At 44.8% G+C, this 21,272-nt stretch overlaps 1 protein-coding gene across 6 annotated transcripts in view; it reads left to right on the forward strand.

Annotated features, from left to right (window-relative positions):
• The window catches only part of WDR7 (WD repeat domain 7), a 250,905-nt gene that overhangs the window by 140,552 nt on the left and 89,081 nt on the right, over positions 1–21,272 (forward strand). For all 6 annotated transcript variants that reach the window (XM_077346857.1, XM_077346856.1, XM_077346858.1 and 3 more), the window contains one exon: positions 5,532–5,753. In XM_077346857.1, coding sequence (XP_077202972.1) covers positions 5,532–5,753 — 222 coding nt within the window. The remainder of the gene's footprint in view (positions 1–5,531; positions 5,754–21,272) is intronic.

The following is a 21,272-nucleotide window of genomic DNA, read 5'->3' on the forward strand; positions in this document are numbered from 1 at the left end:
TTCCGCAGAGCCTGCAAGATGGAGCTCTTCCTCTAGGCATATGAGGCCGGGTTGAGGTCCCAGAATTACCATCAGGGGGTACCCTTGAATTACTGAGATCAGGTCCCTCCTAATGGAAGAGCTCTGTACTGGTAGCTGGACAGGTGTGTGTGTGGGGAGGGAGATTAAAGGGGAGTCAACTCCACTGATGAGCCATCTGTTTTTGTATGGGGGATTTTATGGGCATTGTTGTTTTATCGTTTTATTGTAAACCACTGTGAGTCTTGGAGAGCAGCGGTATATAAATTAAATAATAAATAAATGAGTCAAAAGCACATAAAACACAAGGAGACTTGGTAGGGCTGTGAGACAATAATGAATTTAGGCAGTCTGAGAATTCTTTCTACTGTTGCCACTTCATACATATGAAACGTATGTTCCCTAGGCCTTCAGAGGTAGCTACTGTTTACATGCTGTTGGCTTTTAACCCAAAGGTTAGTTGTTCAAAGATGGCATCCATGTTCAAGGCCAGTTTGGTAGGAGCTGGCTGCCCTGCCTCATTTGTAGACTGCCTGAGACCAAAGCAACCTTCTCCTGCTCCAAATCCTAAAGCGTTTTTTCCTGGGATAATAAATTAGTTTGGCGTTTATTCTTCCCAAGCTTTTTTAAATACCTAACACAATAACAGAGGGCCATCAATATATGTCTAATAGCCGATATAAAGTATCTGGGGGTAGTCCATCTCCCATAAAATAGCCTTTAGCCTTAATTCAAATCCATTGATTCCTGTTCCAGTTAAACTTGCGGAACTTAATATGTCTCTTAATCCTTTTATTGTAAGCTTGGATAAAATTAATTTTACACTAGAACCGCGCAAAGCCAATTAACATGATCTTTAGAGTTATTTAGTAAAGTGCTTCAAACTGTTAAATTTATCCTGACCTCTCGCTTGCACTCCCTGACTGCTTTTTAAATGAAGGAATCAATATCTCGCAACCTTTTAAACAGCTTAAACTTTTCAGACATTTTTTTTTTTACCTATATTTTATTTAAACACGTTTGGGCGGGGAAATATATACATTCACGCTCGAAGGCCCATTCCTCAAAAAAACCCTTTTGCTTTTGGTATTCCGTCGGCACCTTTTTTGCAGAGCATTTAAATATGGAGCCAAAGTGTTCCATTTTCCTTAAAAACCCGAGCCGATAATGAAGAAATCTGTCACTTCCATTTACTTAGTGCACTTTCCCTGCGCTGCCTCCACAACCTAATTGTGGAAACCTTCCCCCTTTCTCTCCTGGCATAGCTTCTGTTTTCCACATAGGGCTATTTGAGGTTATTAATTTTCTCACTGTGATAGGGTGATCAACCGTACTGTCAAGAAAATGGATCTCCGTGTCACCCTTTAGCATGATTAAACGAAGGCACATCGCGGTGAGAAAATACCAAATTTTCACGAGACAAATGAAACTTGTAGGGAGGACAACTTTTATAGACATTATTTCATTTTAAAATCTCCCATTTGGCTGTCAGTTTATTTGTTGGGAAGGGCCGCAATTAATTGCGCGCTCCCGCTAATAACTCAAAAGCGGGGAAAAGCAAAACCCAGCTCCGTGCTTAAACGAAGCAAGGTGGCTTAAACGAAGCAAGGTCTCATCATGCACAGAACTCGGTCTATGTCAACGGTGACGCTAATGCATCTGTCCAAAACTGTTGCCCCCCAAGCCAGCACCATCCTTTCCCCCCCACAATGGGCAATGGTGACTTTAAGCACAGTTGCCAAGTCTCGTCAACAGCTCCAGGCTCCCTTCTAAGGTTTTTGACCCTTCAATGAGTAGGAGACAGGACTTGGCTCTCTGTAACATGCAAAACACGCCAACGCTAGCTTTAGTCCAAATTTAAAAACTGCCCGTAGTAGTCGAGGCAAACTTTTAGTCTTTTGTTCCCGGAGAAGCAGGCCGAGGTAAACAAGGCGACATTTCGAGATCGGCCGAACGGCACGGAACCTTTGGGAATAAAGGAGCGTTTGGGTTCTAAATGTATCCCAACGCAAGAAGGGTTAATGTAAGGTTGCTTTAATCAGACAAAAGGAAGATCAACTAGGGGGTGTTTTTGCAGGGGTGCAGGGGAGTTTGCCAAGTGCCCCTGTTGTTTAATTTCCTACTGGAAGCAGCCCATGTGCGGGGCGTCTCTCCCCCCTCCTTTCCTTTTCTTTAAACAGTGACCATTGCAGAGGCTCAGCGGCCGGGGTCAGCGCCTTGCCTATTGATCAGTATCCCCGCAGTCCCCAGCTCCAGCATCTGCTTCATTGGCTTCTTTCAGTGGCTGCTTCAGTACATTAGAATAGAAATCCATAACCAGAGCTGTGCTCATCCGAGCAGGGGAAGAAACTAAATTAAATGGTATAAAACAATCTTGGATCAGGAGTTCGTGCCAATTCATCTTGATCTAAGATGTCACACTGGGCTCTCTGTCTGAGCACCTGGGCGAGAGGCAGCCATAGTGAAAATAGATGGAGGCGCGATCATTCATTTGTCAGCAAAGGGGCTCGGCAGCGGTTAGCAATTCCCTTCTGCAGAGGTCAGCTGACAGAACAATCAGTGCAACTGCAGAATGGAGCTTTCCTTTGAACTATTGTTATGGAGCGTGCTTCTTCGGGGTTGGGGGGAAGGGGGGGCCGGAGGAAGGGGGCACCGGGGTGGCTTCCTCCCAGATCATTGTGTTGCGAGCGAAGCAAATTTAAAAAATGGATCTATTTAGGCAAGAGTCTTGCGTTGGGTTTGTGTTGCCTTTAATGGCGATGATTATATATCCCAATTATGGACGTTTAAAACGGTTACGTATCGCTTGGCATAGAGAGTGTTTTCATCTTTCTCCCCTCGAAGGTGACTATTGATTTTTTTCCTTTCTTTTTTTTTTAGTTCCTTCCCTTCTCATTGTTAAAGATTCCACCTACCCTTTGGGCGTAAAACTATCAGAGCCGGAGCTGAACCGGGAATCGGTTTTCTTAACGGGGATTCGTGTGCTTGTTTTAAGAAAAAGAGAAGAAATTTCATTTGTTACAGTTTGGGCGTACGGTCGAGCACAGACGACCTTTTATTAATTCATGCTTCGTTAATCTTCAGCACTAGTCCTTCTCCCCGAACACCAAGTGGTCTCCTCATTCTTCTCACAGAAGAGATTGAGCATCAAGCTGTAGTGGGGAAGGGTGATTTAGAACAAAATTCATTTAGATAGAATATATATGAAAAGTGTCTTTCGTGGCATGCTCGACCAATTACAAATAAACCTCAAATACAGTTGTCAAAAGAACAAACAATGTTCGGAAGCATTGGGGAGTCTGTTTAATTGTTATAAAGGCTGTGATCCATGAGTCTGCACACCTGTATTTGGACAGGTATCAGTATTCTATTGTTTCACTACAGGTGTGTGTTCCTTTGTCCACTGGAAAGAGAGAGCTTCAGTTCAATCACTCACATTCCTGTCTCCTCCCCGCTGCCCCAACTAGCCCCCTGTCCATTGCTTTGGGGGTACTTCAAACTACTTGTAGTTAACACCCAGAAGCCCCTCACAATGTGGTGTAAATGCTGAGGAAGCAACGGACTCCAGCACTGCTGCACCTTTGGAAGGAAAACTGTGTGCGGAGGGGGAATCTTCCAGCAATCTTTTTAAAATTTATTTATTTATATTTATATTTATATACCGCCGCTCTCAAATGTCTCGCGGCAGTTTTACAGAATCAATAAAATATAATAACACCCCTTAAAATACCCCTTAAGACATAAAAGAATAATAACATAACATAACAAGATGGCGGACATTAAAATATCAGCCCATTCCCCCCGGTTCAGCATGGGTATTTAGATACAATGCTTGTTTTTCACCATTAACAACCAGCTGTTTGAGAAGGCTTTGATGTTTATTCATTTCCATGTCAATTTTCTTTGACCTCATAAGAAACCTTGGAGGCTTCGATAAGGCTTGAGAAGATGGTGACTAGCCCAAGGTCATCCAGGGAGCTTATTCCATGCCAAAGCATGGATTCCAACACTAGGAGCTGCTGAAGCATGGATTCTTCCTGTGCCGCATAGTCCTGTGGGGAAGAATGTGCACCCTGGCTCCTGGTCATGCTAACTTTGCTCCAAGAATGATGTTGGAATAGGAAGGAACCACATTGTGGAATCAGAGAGGCAGTTTGGTGTAGTGGTTAGGAGTGCGGACTTCTAATCTGGCATGCCGGGTTCGATTCTGCACTCCCCCACATGCAGCCAGCTGGGTGACCTTGGGCTCGCCACGGCACTGATAAAACTGTTCTGACCGAGCAGTGATATCAGCGCTCTTTCAGCCTCACCCACCCCACAGGGTGTCTGTTGTGGGGAGAGGAAAGGGAAGTTGACTGTAAGCCACTTTGAGCCTCCTTCGGGTAGAGAAAAGCAGCATATAAGAACCAACTCTTCTTCTTCTTCTTCTCCCATGTGGCCAGGGGCTTCTGATGTTGCCGACCAGTGCAGGAACAAGCAGCGCTGCAGGGACCTCCATGTTACTAAAGATAAAATTGGGAGAGAATCTGAACTGTATACAGTGAAGGAAGGCTGTTCAATTTTTTTTTAATGTTTATTTTTATTTATTTATTCATTCGTTTACATTTCTATACCAACCTCTCTTGCAGCTCTGGGCGGTTTACAATATAAACTCACAATTCACAGGTTTTGGTACATTATATATTAGTCAAACTCATTTATTTTAAAAGGACTTGCAACACATTAACATTGTAACCATCCGTTAGCATATAACAGTATAAACCAGTGGTTCTCAACCATCCTAATGCCGTGACCCTTTAATACAGTTCCTCGTGTTATGGTGACCCCCAACCATAAAATTATGCAAGTGTTCTTTCACAGAAATTAAACCAAAACTTACAAATGGCATGAAGATCCATTGTTCATGATAGTATATAAATGGGTTTTCTTCCTGGGTTTCTCCGTTCAGTTCTGCCTCTTGTCCCACCATGCCGATCTCTCTCTTTTCCGCTGCTCCAGACAGACGAACACTGTCTCGATCTACCCCGCAAGGCTGTTGTGTAGATAGCGACCCCCAAGCCAAGCTGCTTGCACTGCCACGACCCTTGTGAAAGGGTCATTTGACCCCCAAAGGGGTCCCAACCCCCAGGTTGAGAACCACTGGTATAAACTGTCACTTGACAAAGTGACGGGACTTGGGGCACCTTCTATTATATCAGGTGCATGACTGGACCAGGAGGATTCTTGGAGATTCCAGTTGATGGTGTTGGCTCCTTGCCCTCAATCTAAAACTTGGCGGAAGAACTCTCTTTTGCAATCCCTGCGGAACTGTGTTTGGAAAAAAAAACAACCTAGACTATATTTCAAGTCTGAGTGTACACCACCTGTGTTTATCTGAGTTTTGACTATCGGCATCTACTTGAAATTATTGCCATTAAAGGTAATCTGTGCCTAGATCTAACCCCCAGCATTTGTGACCGCAATGGTGGTGAATTGTTGATCCTCCTCCTAATTGTCTTTGTGCTGCATTGCAGGTTCTCTTTCCGGATTCCCACAAATGAAGAAGATATCCATGTCTTACGAAGAGAGGCGCAAGCAAGCCACTGCTATCGTTCTGCTAGGAGTAATTGGAGCAGAGTTTGGAGCTGAAATCGAGCCTCCAAAGCTGCTGACCAGGCCACGCAGCTCTAGCCAGATTCCGGAAGGCTTTGGCTCAACCAGCGCTGGATCCAACTATTCTTTGGCGAGGCATACTTGTAAGTTTTCTCTGTCCCCTCTGAGTGAGCTGGCTTGCTAAACGTTTACTACTAGAAGTCCATAGAGTGTATCTTGATTGCCAGTTACCAAAGAAGCACCATTGAAGCACTTGAGCCCCCCAGATGCAAATACCAGAAAATAATCCTGATTATAATATCACGTAAACGAAGTCCCTGGTGTCACTGAATTCTTGCAAATATGCTTCATGCTGTACTAATTCATGAATTCGTGCATGTATGTAGAATATCATATCATGTATTTTATTTGTTTGTTACATTTATAGCCCTCCATTCTCCGTAGACTCAAAGCGGGTTACAGCATGTTTAAAACCCCGTTAAAACCTCTACCCCATAAAACCTGCATAAAAACCTATCAAGATTAGCAGTGTATTCCATAACACCCTCCCCACCTGGCAGCCATCCTCCTCAGGGGGATTGTTCGTTGTAATACCTAGCTTGAGGAGGGACCTGGTAGAACTTATTCCTGGCCTCAGCCAAAGACCTGATGGAAGAGCTCCATCTTGCAGGCCCTACGGAACTGTGCAAGCTCCATCAGGGCCCTCAGCTCTCCTGAGAGCTCATTCCAATTGGTTGGGGCCAGGATCGAAAAGGTCCTGGCCCAGCTCAAGGCATGGTATATCTACTTGGGGCCAGGGACCTTCGAGAGTTTAGCACCCGCAGAGCAAAGTGCCTTGCGGGGACATAAGCAGACAAGCGGTCCCTCAGATAGGTAGGGTCCAACTCGTGGGCGGCCTTAAAGGTCAAAACCAAAACCTTGAATCTGATCCGGGCCACAACCAGCAACCAATGCAGCTGTCTCAGCACAGGCTGGATGTGGGCCCTCCAAGGTGTTCCACTGAGGACCCTAGCAGCTGCATTCTGAACCAGCTGGAGTTTCCGGGTCAAGGACGAGGGTAGGCCAGCATTGAGTTACAGAAATCTAGTCTAGAAGTGGCCATTGCATGGATCACCGTGACCAGACATTCTGGGGGCAGGTAGAGCGCTAGTAGCCTCACCTGGTGAAGATGGTAAAATGCTCGTGAGGTGCTCTTTCCATTCCACCCAGGTTCCTTCTCAAATTCCGTCTTTGAGAGCAGGAAGCAGCGATTGGGGCAACCTGGAGAGATCAGAGAGGGGATTTGAAAAGGAACCTGGGTTGAATGGAAAGAGCACCTGACAATGCTGAGCAGGTTACCCCCGTAACCTGAGCCTCCATAGAAAGGGAGGCATCCAGAAACACTCCCAAATTCCTGACTGTGGGCGAGATGTTGCAACCCAGCCACAGTGCATAGGCACACTTCTTGTGCAGCCCCTTTCCTGCTCAGCCATCTTGGAGGGGTTGAGTTTCAGGCGACTCTGCTCTAACCATCCATCAAAGCAGGGGTAGTCAAACTGCGGCCCTCCAGATGTCCATGGACTACAATTCCCAGAAGTCCCTGCCAGCATTCGCTGGCAGGGGCTTCTGGGAGTTGTAGTCCATGGACATCTGGAGGGCCGCAGTTTGACTACCCCTGCATCAAAGGCTTCTGTAAAGTATCACCAAGATTCAATCACAAAAAAAAACAACTCCAGTGTGTGGCTACACATACTGGTCACCTCCAGGTGCACCGGAGAATGCTTCCTGCATAGGTTGGGGAGTTTCCATGTTATTCAAGCTAACTCACAGGCCTCCAGCCATTTTGACTGTGAGCAAGTTTCATATCTCATTAGATTTTTGAAATCTGTTTCTGTTCCAAAACAGTGACTAACTCACAGCCTTTAGCTCTTGTGCCCAACCTTCCTGATGTCTGTAGAGAGAGACTATGTCCTTGCTGCGGGTACTTTGGTCCTTATTACCCTTGTAGTATTGGAAAGAACCGGATCGAGAGAAATGAAACGAGAGTTCTTATTACCCCATCAGGGACACTAATGATAGTTGAATACGAACTGTGAAATGCGAGAAAATTATTTCCTGCAATTATTGGTAAAGTTATTAATTTCCCCCCCCCCTTCCCCCTTTCTCCAGTTTATGAATTTTGTAGCTAATTACTTGAATGGTTTCACAATTCAGCGACCTTGGATAAATTCCCAAAGATTATGATAAAAACTCTTCCGCAGCACAAAATCGAATAAGGCTGAGTGATCCTCAGTTTGTGTACTGTTTTCATTTTTTTTTTAAATCATGCATTTAATGCATGATCCTGACATCAGTTAGAGGGGTTTAAAGTCAGTCTGAAAATCCAAACCCCCTTCTCTTCTGTTATATGTCATGTGTGCTAAAGCAAACGCCAAATTTAAAGTGTATAGAAAATGTTTTAGGCTGAAGGCAATGCCTCGGTTTGGGCTCTGGATAAGGCTTCCCGTTCTGGGTTGGGGATGGTGGTAGATTTGGTGGGTGGAGTGGTAGATTGGGGGGGGGGCAGACATCAAGAAGGGATAATGCCACACAGTCCATTTTCCGAAGTGACCATTTTCTCCAAGAGAACTGACCTCTGTCACCTGGAGATTAGTTATAATTTCAGGATCTACTATATAATGTTGCAAACTATACGATCTACTATACGATGTAGCCAGTGTGGTGTAGTGGTTAAGAGCGATGGCTTCTAATTGGCAAGTCAGGTTTGATTCCCCATTCCTCAATATGCAGCTAACTGGGTAACCTCAGGCTAGTCATAGGACTCTCTCTGCCTCACCTCTTTCACAGGGTGTCTGTTGTGGGGAGAGGAAAGGGAAAGCCATGGTAAGCCACTTTGAGACTCCTTTGGGTAGATAAAAGCAGCATATATAAGAACCAACTCTTCTTCTTCTTCTTCTTCTTCTTCTTCAGTAATATCAGGGCTCTCTCAGCCTCGCCCACCTCACAGGGTGTCTCTTGTGGGGAGAGGAAAGGGAAGGTGACTGTAAGCTGCTTTGAGACTCCTGCTGGTAGAGAAAAGTGGCATATAAGAACCAACTCTTCTTCTTCAGTAATATCAGGGTTCTCTCAGCCTCGCCCACCTCACAGGGTGTCTGTTGTGGGGAGAGGAAAGGGAAGGGGACTGTAAGCCGCTTTGAGACTCCTTTAGGTAGTAAAAGCAGGGTATAAAAACCAGTTCTTCTTCTAGTGAACTCCATTACTTTGTTCGTTGGTTATCAGAATTATACCAACCAAAATCTGCCATTTGATGGTATGGCTCAGTATGAGCCAGGATTCTCCCATCTCCTTTTCCCCCTCAGTTGATCAGTAGAGGATTATACCGTCCCTAGATGAGAACTGCCTACTTGTTGTAGCAGAAAGCCTCCAGCGGTATGCCTCTTTAGTCACATCATTAAATCTAAAGTTGCAGTTGACGTCAGCATGCATCTGCTTTCCTCCTTGTAATATGCTTAGGAGATCTTTGTGGGACACCATATTTACGTTCATATTTATGTTCTTCATATTTCATAATTTTTGAGCAAAACCATGTCCCTTCATGCATGTTCTCCTTGTTTGAATATCAGAAGGTGAATATTTAAGAACAAGGTCATCTGTAACCTTTCATTGGTGTCATCTCCATGGCAAAAAAAAAGAAGTGCTGAGACAATTGGGTGTAGACATTTGTGTATACCTGTACACATGTACAGAAGTTTTCAAAACTTCAAATATGTTTGCAAGTGAACGTCTATCATCAAAGCTAAATAGTCTGTTTTGCTGGGTTTTGCACTGTCAGCTAGGTCCTTCCTGACAATGGAAAGGCACAAAGAACATCTTGACGGAGAGAGGTTACTTATCAGTAATTGTAGTTCTCCAAGAGACTGAACGTTGCCTCTCTGTAATCACATTTGTTGACCCTTTTGCCTTTCCCTTTGAGTGCTGCTCCCCCATAAGGAAAAGCACTGGCTCTCACAAACACAGCTGCAAACAAATGATACAAGTCCCTTTGTGATTGAAAATACTGGCTGCCCTTTGTCTCAAGTGAACTCTAGATCAGGGGTAGTCAACCTGTGGTCCTCCAGATGTTCATGGACTACAATTCCCATGAGCCCCTGCCAGCGAACGCTGGCAGGGGCTCATGGGAATTGTAGTCCATGAACATCTGGAGGGCCACAGGTTGACTACCCCTGCTCTAGATAATGCTTACAGAAGACCACATTCATTCTCTAAAACAAGTTTTAGCATGCAAACTTCAAATAACCTAATGCTCCTTTCTTACCCTTGAGTGTTTGTTAAGAATTTGGAAGGGAAAGAGTTCTTCCTTCAGAATGGTTCCTTTAAAAGGTAAGTTGGGATCCGATCTTGGTTGAACAACTGGATAAAAATAAATTCAGATGACAACCCCCCCCCTTAACATCTGTTGAGTAGCTGTACATGTACAACCGGGTTATTATGAAAGTATTCCACAAGCAGTAGGTTTGATGTCTATCCATGCGTCATAAACAAGCATCAGATATCTGCCTTGTGCAAATTAGAAATGAACACAAGACCCACTTCTGGGTAAATCCCAATACTTGGTGTGTCCTCTGTGCTCACAATCCTGATAGCCTTGCTTTTTCTGGTGACTCGACAAAATGGGACAATGTACCCTTTGTGCGTTCACACGCTAGTCAATATATCAAACTTAAAAGTGAGTAGATCTCTAAGCCTGTACTTCTAAAGATTTCCCCCCCCATGTTGGCATTACACTTCAGGCGATTCACCCTCTTTCATATTGATGCTACCAGTGGTCCCCAACCCCAATGTGCCTGGACAGGTTGGACATGAGTTTGTGTAATTGTGACTTCTACGTATGTGTACATCTCATCTCTTTTTCCACTCCCACCCCTGATCTTGGAGATCTTGTACTTGGCTGTCAGAAACTACTTCGAGTCCCCATCCCTAAAGAGATAAAACTGGCCTTGATCAGGGCCAAGGCTTTTTCAGCCTTGGCCCTAGTCTGGTGAGACAACCTGTCTGAAGTGATCAGGGCTTGCTAGGATCTTAAACAATTCTGGAGGGCCTGCAAAACTGAGCTGTTCTGCCAGGCTAATGGTCGTGGCCAGGCAATGACATCATGAAATACTGGCATCCCTACTTGAAAAATTACCCACTGCTAGGAACCGCTCCAAATTCTGTTCCGTCCCTGTGCGGACACAGGAGATGAATTTTATGAGGGACTGCCCCAAGATGTCACAGTGAGGGGCGGTAGATAAATCAAATAAATAAATACATACACTGTTGTTGTTGTTAGTTGCAAAGTCGTGTCCGACCCATCGCGACCCCATGGACAATGATCCTCCAGGCCTTCCTGTCCTCCACCATTCCCCGGAGTCCATTTAAGTTCGCACCGACTGCTTCAGTGACTCCATCCAGCCACCTCATTCTCTGTCGTCCCCTTCTTCTTTTGCCCTCAATCGCTCCCAACTTTAGGCTCTTCTCCAGGGAGTCCTTCCTTCTCATGAGGTGGCCAAAGTATCTGAGTTTCATCTTCAGGATCTGGCCTTCTAAGGAGCAGGCAGGGCTGATCTCCTCTAGGACTGACCGGTTTGTTCGCCTTGCAGTCCAAGCCTTGCAAATAAATACATTAAATATATTATTGTTTACTATGTATTGTTTTAAAAATGCTTTTAACCACCCTGAGCCAAGGATAGGGCAGAATGCAGATAAAATAATAATAGTTGTTGTTGTTGTTGCTTAACTGTTAAAGATTTTGAAAGGAGCCAGTCTGGGTGTGTGCTTCGGCTGGATGGCCCCGAAATTATCATAGAATCATAGAGTTGGAAGGGGCCATACAGGCCATCTAGTCCAACCCCCTGCTTAACGCAGGATCAGCCCTAAAGCAATTTGTCCGAATGTGCCTGGGAACCTCACGAAAGTCTCCCTGAGCTCTTTGAAGAAACAGCAGTGGATGATTACAATGAATATTGGAAATATAATTCATATTAAAACCAGTAGGTCCCATAACCTTTTTATGACAAAGCTCTAAGAAACCGCGGTTGAAATGTTAAGGCCGTCAGCCCTGACTCACCGCGTGATTTGTAATAACAATTAGAAAGGAGCTTGTTTCAGTAAACAAACACCTCATTGATCCGGTATTGCAACATATAAAACTCTATCAAACAATTACCTTCCGTTGTGTTTAATGCCAATTAATTGTGATATTCCTGCCCCATCAGGAGAGTTGTGATTCTTTAGGAATTCACACAGTGACCTTGCCTGACATCTCACATTAATCTCCGTTGACCTTACAAATGGTTCATGGGATATTTAATTATAAAATGCCATGTGAAGAATTCCTCATTACCGATTCACCACATCACACCTAAACGGCAGCTAATGCTATGTTTATAAAGTTAATGGGCTGATAAATCTGAATGACTCCCTCTGTCCTGAATATGAAAATACTCAGTTCGCTCATTTATGCGGTGTATTTTTTCAAACTATGGGCCATCAATACGGCTATTAACGATAAGCATTTTGCACTGCAGCTCAGTCAATGTCAACCCCCTCCTTTTTGCTTGCAAAAAAGGTATTTATATATTCACATTTCTAACCCGCCTCAATCAGCCTGCATGTACTGCAGCGTTTAAAAAAAAAAAATTGACGTTGAAAATTTAACTCTGACAAAACCCTAATAAAAAGAGTTCTTGTAAGCCCACTTATTTACTGTTGAGAAACCCCTGAAACATCCTTCAGGCCTCAAGAAACCCCAGAAGTGGTGCAACCATACAGAATATGGTTGGGAAGCAGAGCTGTCGACATGCCCACCTGGGGCCCCTCCTCTTCCCACCCCTCCAGGCTCATCGTTGGCCACTTGGGGAAGGGAGAGCGGGTCGACACCCAGAGCAATCTGACGTTATATTTCCATACTGCAAGATAAACTTATTTATTTACTTAACGTTATTTTAATCCCCCCTTCCCATCGAGGCTCAAGGCACGTTACAAAATGTTAAGACGATGCAACCAATAGGATGATGCATCCAATAGACCAGGGGTAGTCAAACTGCGGCCCTCCAGATGTCCATGGACTACAATTCCCAGGAGCCCCCTGCCAGCAAACGCTGGCAGGGGGCTCCTGGGAATTGTAGTTCATGGACATCTGGAGGGCCGCAGTTTGACTACCCCTGCAATAGACAGTATAATATGACCGGGATTGCAAAAGTCTGATTAAAGCAAAAGTATTAAATATATGTTAAGCAATAAACGTCAATACGTCAGTAGAAGTACAGTGCACTGAGAACATGCTGATGCATGCAGCAAAAGACAGCACATGCCACACAAAATAGTGAAGACGACAGTTCTCTTCATTGAAACATCTCCGGAACCACATATAGCCCTATCACCTTTATAAAAAAATATTCTCCTGAACTATTTTACTACATAGTTTATAGAATGCCAGTAGCTTGGGACCCCTCCTGATCTCTTCAGGCAAGGCATTCCACAGGATTGGGGCCACTACAAAGAGCACATGGGTAAGGGCCATTTTTGATCTTACTCACTTGTAGGGTGGATTGATCTTGCTCACTTTAGGCTGATCCTGCATTGAGCAGGGGGTTGGACTAGAAGGCCTGTATGGCCCCTTCCAACTCTATGATCCTGTGATTCTAGTCCCTGTGCACATGAAGGTTCAAAGCCATGAAGGGCTATATATGTGATGGCTACTACCAAGTGCACGGTAGCTAATAGGCAGCATGCGCAATGCGTGTGATATGCATGCTCTGCCGAGCTCCCAATAGTCACCAAGCTGTGACATTCCACATCAGCTGATGTATCCAAGTTGACTTCATAGAAAGAACTTTGTGGAGTGCATTACAATAGTCTTGATCCTACCATTGCATGGATCTAGGTAGACAGGTTGGCTGAGTCAAGGTAGGAGGATGTCTTCCGGGTAAGACTAGGTTGAAAGAAAGCATTTGTCAAAGTGAAGTAATCTTCACACGCGTCAAAGTTGTTATTTTGCATGAAAAAAAGGTAATGCAATATTCATAGTTTAAAGGGCTATCAGCCTTTTAAAGTAACGAAATCTTTTTCAAATAGCCTTGCAAAGTGAATTTAAGCAACTGGAAATGCAGATCCGAATCAGGGTCCTTCCTTGTGAACCAAGGCACACTGATTGCCCCCTTCCACTGGACAAACAAATCTGGGCAAAAATGGCTGCATATTTGCTGTTTTCATGGTCGTGCGATACAGTTTCATAGCTGGACTAAAAATACACTTAAAAGCGGGTATAGTTGGACTCTCTCCATAAATTGAAACAAGTCTGAGCTAAAGCTCATTTACTGTCTTGGAACGGAATTGATCTTGCTTTCACATTTGATTCACCCTCTGCAGATTTTGAGAGGAAGAAAAATAGCATTGTTAGGTCAGTTTAACTAGGCCAGAGTTAGACGGAAAAGATTGGCAAACTCGTTTTAATTTTTTTCTCTCTCTTTCTTTGTGGCCAATTTTATGAGCAGCTGTGCTCATTTAAATGTACTTTAGCGCCTCTTCCAGCATAAATATCCAAATGGTGTTTTTTCTCCCATTGAGTGTACCAGCCTAGAGAGTCGGGATGTCTGTTTTATGTGTGTGTGTGTATTTGATTAAGGCACCCACGGCTCTAATAAATAATGTCCAAAGTTAGCTGTGTGCATCTCTGGGGACTTGGCTTTGTAAAAGATAAAAGGTTGATTGCTCCCCATATGTGCATTTTTTGAGTTTTCTCCCTCCTGCTGCATAGAAATATCAAGCAAGCAGCTGTATCCATCCTCATTCACTCCAGAGCTGCAGCATTTCATCAGAGTGCTTTCTTTCCCTGGATATCACCATCTCACCATTTACTGAGATCAGAGACTTTATTATAATGATGAAATTATTCCATTGGGCCCCTGTGTTAAGGGAACATCACTGCAGCAAGCCCCAGTTTTAATCTTAGCTGCCAATCTTGGCAACTAAGCAGAGTCAGCCCTGGTCGGTATGTGGATGGGAGCCCACCAAAGAATATCAAGGTTGTTCTGCAGAGGCAGGCTGTGGTGAGCCACCTCTGAACATCTCTTGCCTCAAAAACCCCACCAGGGGTTGCCAAAAGTCAGCTGTGACCTGATGGGGAGAAGTAAATTTCAGGGCACGGGCTGCGTGGGGCCAACTGCCACGGGGTTTGTGAGCTGCTGAAGATACAGACTATTCTTGAATGTCAATTCTCTTTAAGAAGTTCTGTTTGTGAGTATTAATAGAGTGCACAGACAACTGCCGGGACTGTTAGCCTAGCACCAGAAAAAGCACTGCCTTCCACAAGTCTCTGAGTAATAGTCATAGCTTCTGGGAGGACGTAAATAAAATAACTGCCAACTTAAATCTCCTCTGAAGGAAGAAGTAAGAGAAACACAGCGATAACCTGATATATCTGAGGAACCATCTTAACCGCTTATGGTCCTTGCAGGGCATTTCACTTTTCAAATTCTTATAGGTTGGTGATCCCTGGCCTTTTCAGTCCTAGCCCCTAGCGGCCTTGACGGAGCTAAGGCAGTTCCACAGGGCCTGTAAAATGGAGCTCGTCCACCAGGCCTTCAGTTGAGGCCTGGCCAAAAGGAAGACTTTGGCCCCTCCTCTAACACCTAGCCCCTACCTTAGGAATATAGCAGTCGAGAGTGTGTGTACACCACAGGGTGTCTGTTGTGGGGAGAGGAAAGGGAAGATGACTGTAAGTCACTTTGAGACTCATATAAGCAGCATATAAGAACCAGCTCTTCTTCTTCTTCAGTAACATCAGGGCTCTCTCAGCCTCACCCACCTCACAGGGTGTCTGTTGTGGGGAGAGGAAAGGGAAGGTGACTGTAAGCCGCTTTGAGACTCCTTCGGGTAGAGAAAAGCGGCATACAAGAACCAACTCTTCTTCTTCTTCTTCAGTAATATCAGGGCTCTCTCTGCCTCACCCACCCCACAGGGTGTCTGTTGTGGGGGAGGGGAAAGGGAAGGTAAGCCGCTTTGAGACTCCTTCGGGTAGAGAAAAGTGGCATATAAGAACCAACTCTTCTTCTTCTTCAGTAATATCAGGGCTCTCTCAGCCTCACCCACCCCACAGGGTGTCTGTTGTGGGGGAGGGGAAAGGGAAGGCGACTGTAAGCCGCTTTGAGACTCCTTCGGGTAGAGAAAAGCGGCATATAAGAACCAACTCTTCTTCTAAAGGTGCATGGCCAAAAAAGGTTGAGAATGGCTGTCTCTCTCTCTCTTTGAAACTAAAACGGTCTGTTGACTGGAGTGGTCATCAGAGTTGAACCTCCGCAGGCTTTGCATAGCATGATAACAGAAAAAAGAACCTACTCTAGGCTATAATTAACATTTAAACCATTTAAGAATAAATACAAATAGAAATGTCTTCTCTCTTCTTTTAATCGTCATAAAACAACCAAAACGGCCTCCAGATTTAAACCGTTTTCAAAGTGGCATTTTCATCAGTGGTTGTTTACAACTTAATATTTGCTGATGGTCTAGTCCTTCGCTATGATCTATTCTTCTTCACAGGATTTAAACACTATATATATTGGCCTTTGGCTCAAAGGTATGGGGGAGCTTAGTCAAAAGACTTTGCATAGCAGCCAGGTAAAATTGTTAGACTCATCCAAGAGATAAGAGTCCAATTAAACTGTTTTGAAAAAAATGAATTGATAACAACCCATTCATTTTCATTGTATTCTTCAGCGGGCCTCTTAATATTTGTTTACAGTTCCTGAAAAACGGTGCGCGCCACAAATCTTAATTTGTAAATTGACACAGGAACACGTTTGTGGAGTAGCTGAGATAAGCCACCTTCAAGACTGTCTAGGCCTGGCTCTTTATTTTAATATATATTTATATATATACAGTTAAGCCATAAAAAGCTGGCAGGCAAATAAGAGATGGACTTGCCTCTTTTAATAAAACAATTAAAGTAATAAAAAATATGTCTTACTGTTTTATTAATTTCACTGTCGGAACATAAAGGGCATTGGGTGATATCTCGAAATCAATTGGAGTCTTCCCCCCGGGGCTCAGAAAAGTCGGGATCTTATCTCGTATATTTGCACTTAGAAGCTCATGTTTAAATTTCATTTTAGCTGAGAGTGACAAAATCAGCAAAGGTTGTTTTACTTCTTTTTTTTCTTTATGAAGTTCTCTGGGAAAGCGATGGATGCAGAGTCGCTGTAGGCCTAGCGACGAATACTGCAATTAGAAGGTCACGCGAGGGTGCTCCTTCCAACCCAACTTGTATACTTCCTGGCTCGAATAGGGTTGAGCATTTCGTTTCGACACTGATAGGAAATATGGTTTAAAATAATGAGCATTTCTGCTCAGCAAGCACATATGGTTTATGTTGCTGTTTCCACGGCTTCAGAGCAGCATTCAGACACATCAGTTTTTGGGAGGGATTGTGTAAATCAGGGCTTCCCAACCAGGGTTTCAGGGAACCCTGGGGTTATGCAAGAGCCCCCCGGGGGCTTGCCTTTTTGGTCCTGGCCCCAACCTGGTGGAATGAGCTCCCAGAAGAGCTAAGGGCCATGCCGGAACTCTCAACTTTCCGCAGGGCCTGCAAGATGGAGCTCTTCCGCCAGGCATACGGTTGAGGCCAGGGTGGGATCCTGACGTTCGATCTAGGATCCCCCCCATGTCCATCTGATTGAACAGATATCTCACTGTCACCAGCAGAATAGTAGGAAGGTTGGCCCCTGGCTGGATGAGGAGAGGAGATAGCTAGTGAATTTTCGCCTGCCACCTTAGTGGTAGTTGTAACATTATCAAGGGAAATTATGGGGTTTTATTGTGTTTTACTCTTTTATTGTTTGTAAACCACCGTGAGCCCAGTTGGGAACAGCTGTATATAAATCCAAATATGGATGGATGGATGGATGGAGGATGGATGGATGTTACATGGCCTTTCCCAGAAGTTCAAATGACTGCTGACACTAGTTGTCACTGGAGCCCCTTCCCCTGTTGCTCTATATCAGTGGTCCCCAACCTATTTATCACCGGGGACCACTCAACGCCTTTTACTGAGGCCTGGTGGGGGGGGGGGTAGTTTACTCCTCTACTCTCAACCACTGCCCTAAAGCTCTCTGATCGCTATGGTAATGTTTAAACATCCCTTCAAAATAAGATACAGACACGCCACAACAATGAAGTGTGTTGTAAAGGGCTGGGGGGGATGAAGTAAAGGGCCTGGGGGGGGGTGGAGAAGGCATCCTTTGGGGCCCACCTCCAATTAGTCGAAGGACCACATGTGGTCCGCGGCCCACAGGTTGGGGTTCGCTACTCTAAAGGCCTAGTCTCTTTCTCCAAAATGGAATTGGTAAATGATCAATCGATTGATTTGGCTGGCCGACTTCTGCACCCACTTCTCTGAAGGGTCATGTCAGCACTTCCAGAGTGCTTCCAAAACTTGAAAACTATTTCCATGGTTAATAGGTTGTAAAAAGGCTTATATAAATGGTGTAGGAGACAAAGGGGGGGAAGAGTAAATGTGTGTCTTTTATGCTCACCTCTTATTGGTTCTTGACTTTTGGAGCTGTCTGTTGGATGCTTCCTTTTACACTTGATTTGTGATCTGGTGGAAGGAGCTTCTTCCTGCTGGCTGAATCGAGTTGTTTGTCTGAGCCCCGCTGTTGCCTCAAGCTTGTGGGTGGATTCACAGCCCCCAGCTGAGTAGCAGGGAGCTCAGCTCCCTAAGAAGTCACCGATTTGTCCCTGGAGTGTGCAAAAACAGGCTGTGCTAACAGGGAAGGTGCTCCCCAATGAGAAGTAGAATACAGCTAGATCTCGGGGCTCTGATTTTGGGTGCAATGAGAACTTGAACAATTAAAAAGAAAGGGCTCGGCCAATACTCTCCCTTCAAAAGGGTGGTTACTTTCTGCACCATTATTGCCCATTCGTATTTTGCAAACCCGTTGGCCTCTGCACCTGATTGCAATCCTTTGAGCTGTTACGTCGGCTTGTCAGTAGACACTGAGTAAATATGCAAGGCACCAGCCCCTGCCCCTCCTCGCTAATGCAACCCTTGGCTACTGTACCAAGGCCGATGCGTATTGGCGGATTTTGCATTAGCATAGACGCTGCTCATCCTGCACTAGATAATGGACTCAAAGGTTAAGAGCAAAGGATCGCCACAGCCCCAATCAGCCGAGCTTTTCTGGGGCTAATTACCTCTTCACTGCGCTGACTCTAATGTGACATGTTTATTGCCTTAACTAACAACTCATTAGCTTAGTTGATGTTTTTGTCAATATTAATTCGTTCATTTAAGCCAAGTCAAAGCTTAAACAAAGATGTCCAGGCTGAGAAGTGGGCAGCGGAGTGACTTGTTTTGTTGTTGTTGTTGTTGTTGTTCGTCTTTTCTCTCCCCCCCCCCCTTGCCCTAGCTCAATTTAAACAAGATAAATGTTGACACGAGAAATATTTAGAGCTTCTGTAGGTAGACTAGGTGTTTGCTAATGTGCTGGCGTTCAAGGGCCCAGGGTGCTTTATTTAAAGGAAGGGGGAGGCTTAAACGGTCCGGGAGTGAAATGTTTAATAAATTAAAATGCGCGCTGAGTGCACGTCTCCGGCAGAGACGGCTACCGTGGTTTTGAAAAAGAATCCGGTCTCCAATGAGTTAAACTGGGCAGCCCGGGAAGACGTGCTGATTGGCCAGCTCCTCTTAGCGGCTAAATACGGTAGGCGGCTTGTTCAATAAAACAAAAATAAGAAGCTGAGTTTTGAGAACTGTCTGTAGGAGGGGAAAGGGGGGGGGGGAGAAGCAACCCATGAAAATCAATACTTTATCTCAACCACAGCAATAAGTAGCTAAATGAATGATATTAAAAAGAGCCACTGTATAATAGCATCAGAGTAATGATCAATTACATTTATCTCGGAAAGTTACTTGTTTAGCTCTCGTTCACATTTTACTAATGGATGATTGCCGCAGTTCATTATTTCGGCATGCTTCATTTGGAAATGAAAATAATCCATTACAAGATTCACGATCGCGATTTCAGCCGGCAGAATCTGGGCGCAGAAAGGAATGGGACGGAGGGTTGAACTGGGACTGGGCTGCTGGGAGTGGGGTGTTTCCACCACCCCCTTTTCTTAAAAGAAAAGTTTAAAAAAAAACACACACACATGAAGGAGGGAGACCAAATTAATTTTGTGTTTAACGGGCTGGGAGCCGATGATGTAGCAGAGTATGGATCGCAGCGTCCTCAGTCACTTCCCCTAATTGAATGTAGCTGTTAACTCCCAGCGCAGTAAATGTAAATGAAATTGTGAGGTTTATTGTGTTATCTGTAGAGAGCCGTAAATGTACAAAGTGCTTTTCAGAGGCCATCAACGCATAGGGATGCGGGTGCCAAAGCCATCGGTGTCCGTAAAGCTGCAAGAACACAGGGGGGGATCCTCGTAGGGTGGGCTTAAGGGCCACCAATTGGAGGAATGAAAGCATTAAAATAAATGCTGCTTTGCAAATCATGTTAGAGGGCGAAAAGGAACATGATGTCTGTAGGTATCTAGTCAGTCTGCTTATAAACCTGACCTCTGGAAAGCACAGAATAAAATGCCCTATCAGTGGAAATTCTTTCCAATTGAGATCCTATCCAGCAAAATTTCACTAACCAGAAAGGCCTTGCGGGGTTTCAAAGAGGCTGAAGCTTTTCGCAAGCGATGCTCCCCTCCAGAATCTTTGGTTGAGGTCAACTATGCTACCCGAATGGCCACAAGCAACCTTCCCTGTGTCTGCTGCTGTGCATTAGCAAACAAGCTCCACTGAGATCTCTGCTAGCCTTGACTTTTCGAGGAAATTCCTCCAGCATCTTCCCTGACCTCAGAGCGTGCATCCGTAACACATCAGAATTACTAGGGGAAAAGCTCTCCGGCTCAAAAGGATGCAGCCAACCACCAGGTCACCTGTTTTCCTCACCATTTATCTTACGTTAGGGCAGATTTTTTCTGTCACCCCCTACACTGCCATTGAGGGTATCTCTTTACTTTGCTATGTAGAAGTGGGTGGCTTAGGACAGCAGTAGTCAAGCTTCTAGAACAGGTTGAATATGCTGGAGAACAGGTTGAGTATGGGTTCTCCATGAGGTCCTCATGGGTAACTGATCAGAGAATCATAGAATTATAGAATCATAGAGTTGGAAGAGGCCATACAGGCCATTTAGTCCAACCTCCTGCTCAACGCAGGATCAGCCCTAAGCATCCTAAAGCATCCAAGAAAAGTGTGTATCCAACCTTTGATTGAAGACTGCCAGTGAGGGGGAGCTCACCTCCTTAGGCAGCCTATTCCACTGCTGAACTATTCTGACTGTGAAAATTATTTTCCTGTTATCTAGCCTATATCGTTGTCCTTGTAGTTTAAACCCATTACTGCGTGTCCTCTCCTCTGCAGCCAACGGGAACAGCATCCTACCCTCCTCCAAGTGACAACCTTTCAAATACTTAAAGAGGGCTATCATGTCCCCTCTCGACCTCCTTTTCTCCAGGCTGAACATTCCCAAGTCCCTCAACCTATCTTCATAGGGCTTGGTCCCTTGGCCCCAGATCATCTTCGTCGCTCTCCTCTGTACCCTTTCAAATTTATCTACTGCATTCTGTGCCAACTGTAATTTCCGGGTCAGTGA

Source organism: Paroedura picta, chromosome 7 (genome assembly GCF_049243985.1).
Source record: "Paroedura picta isolate Pp20150507F chromosome 7, Ppicta_v3.0, whole genome shotgun sequence".
In the NCBI taxonomy this organism is placed as follows: Eukaryota; Metazoa; Chordata; class Lepidosauria; order Squamata; family Gekkonidae; genus Paroedura; species Paroedura picta.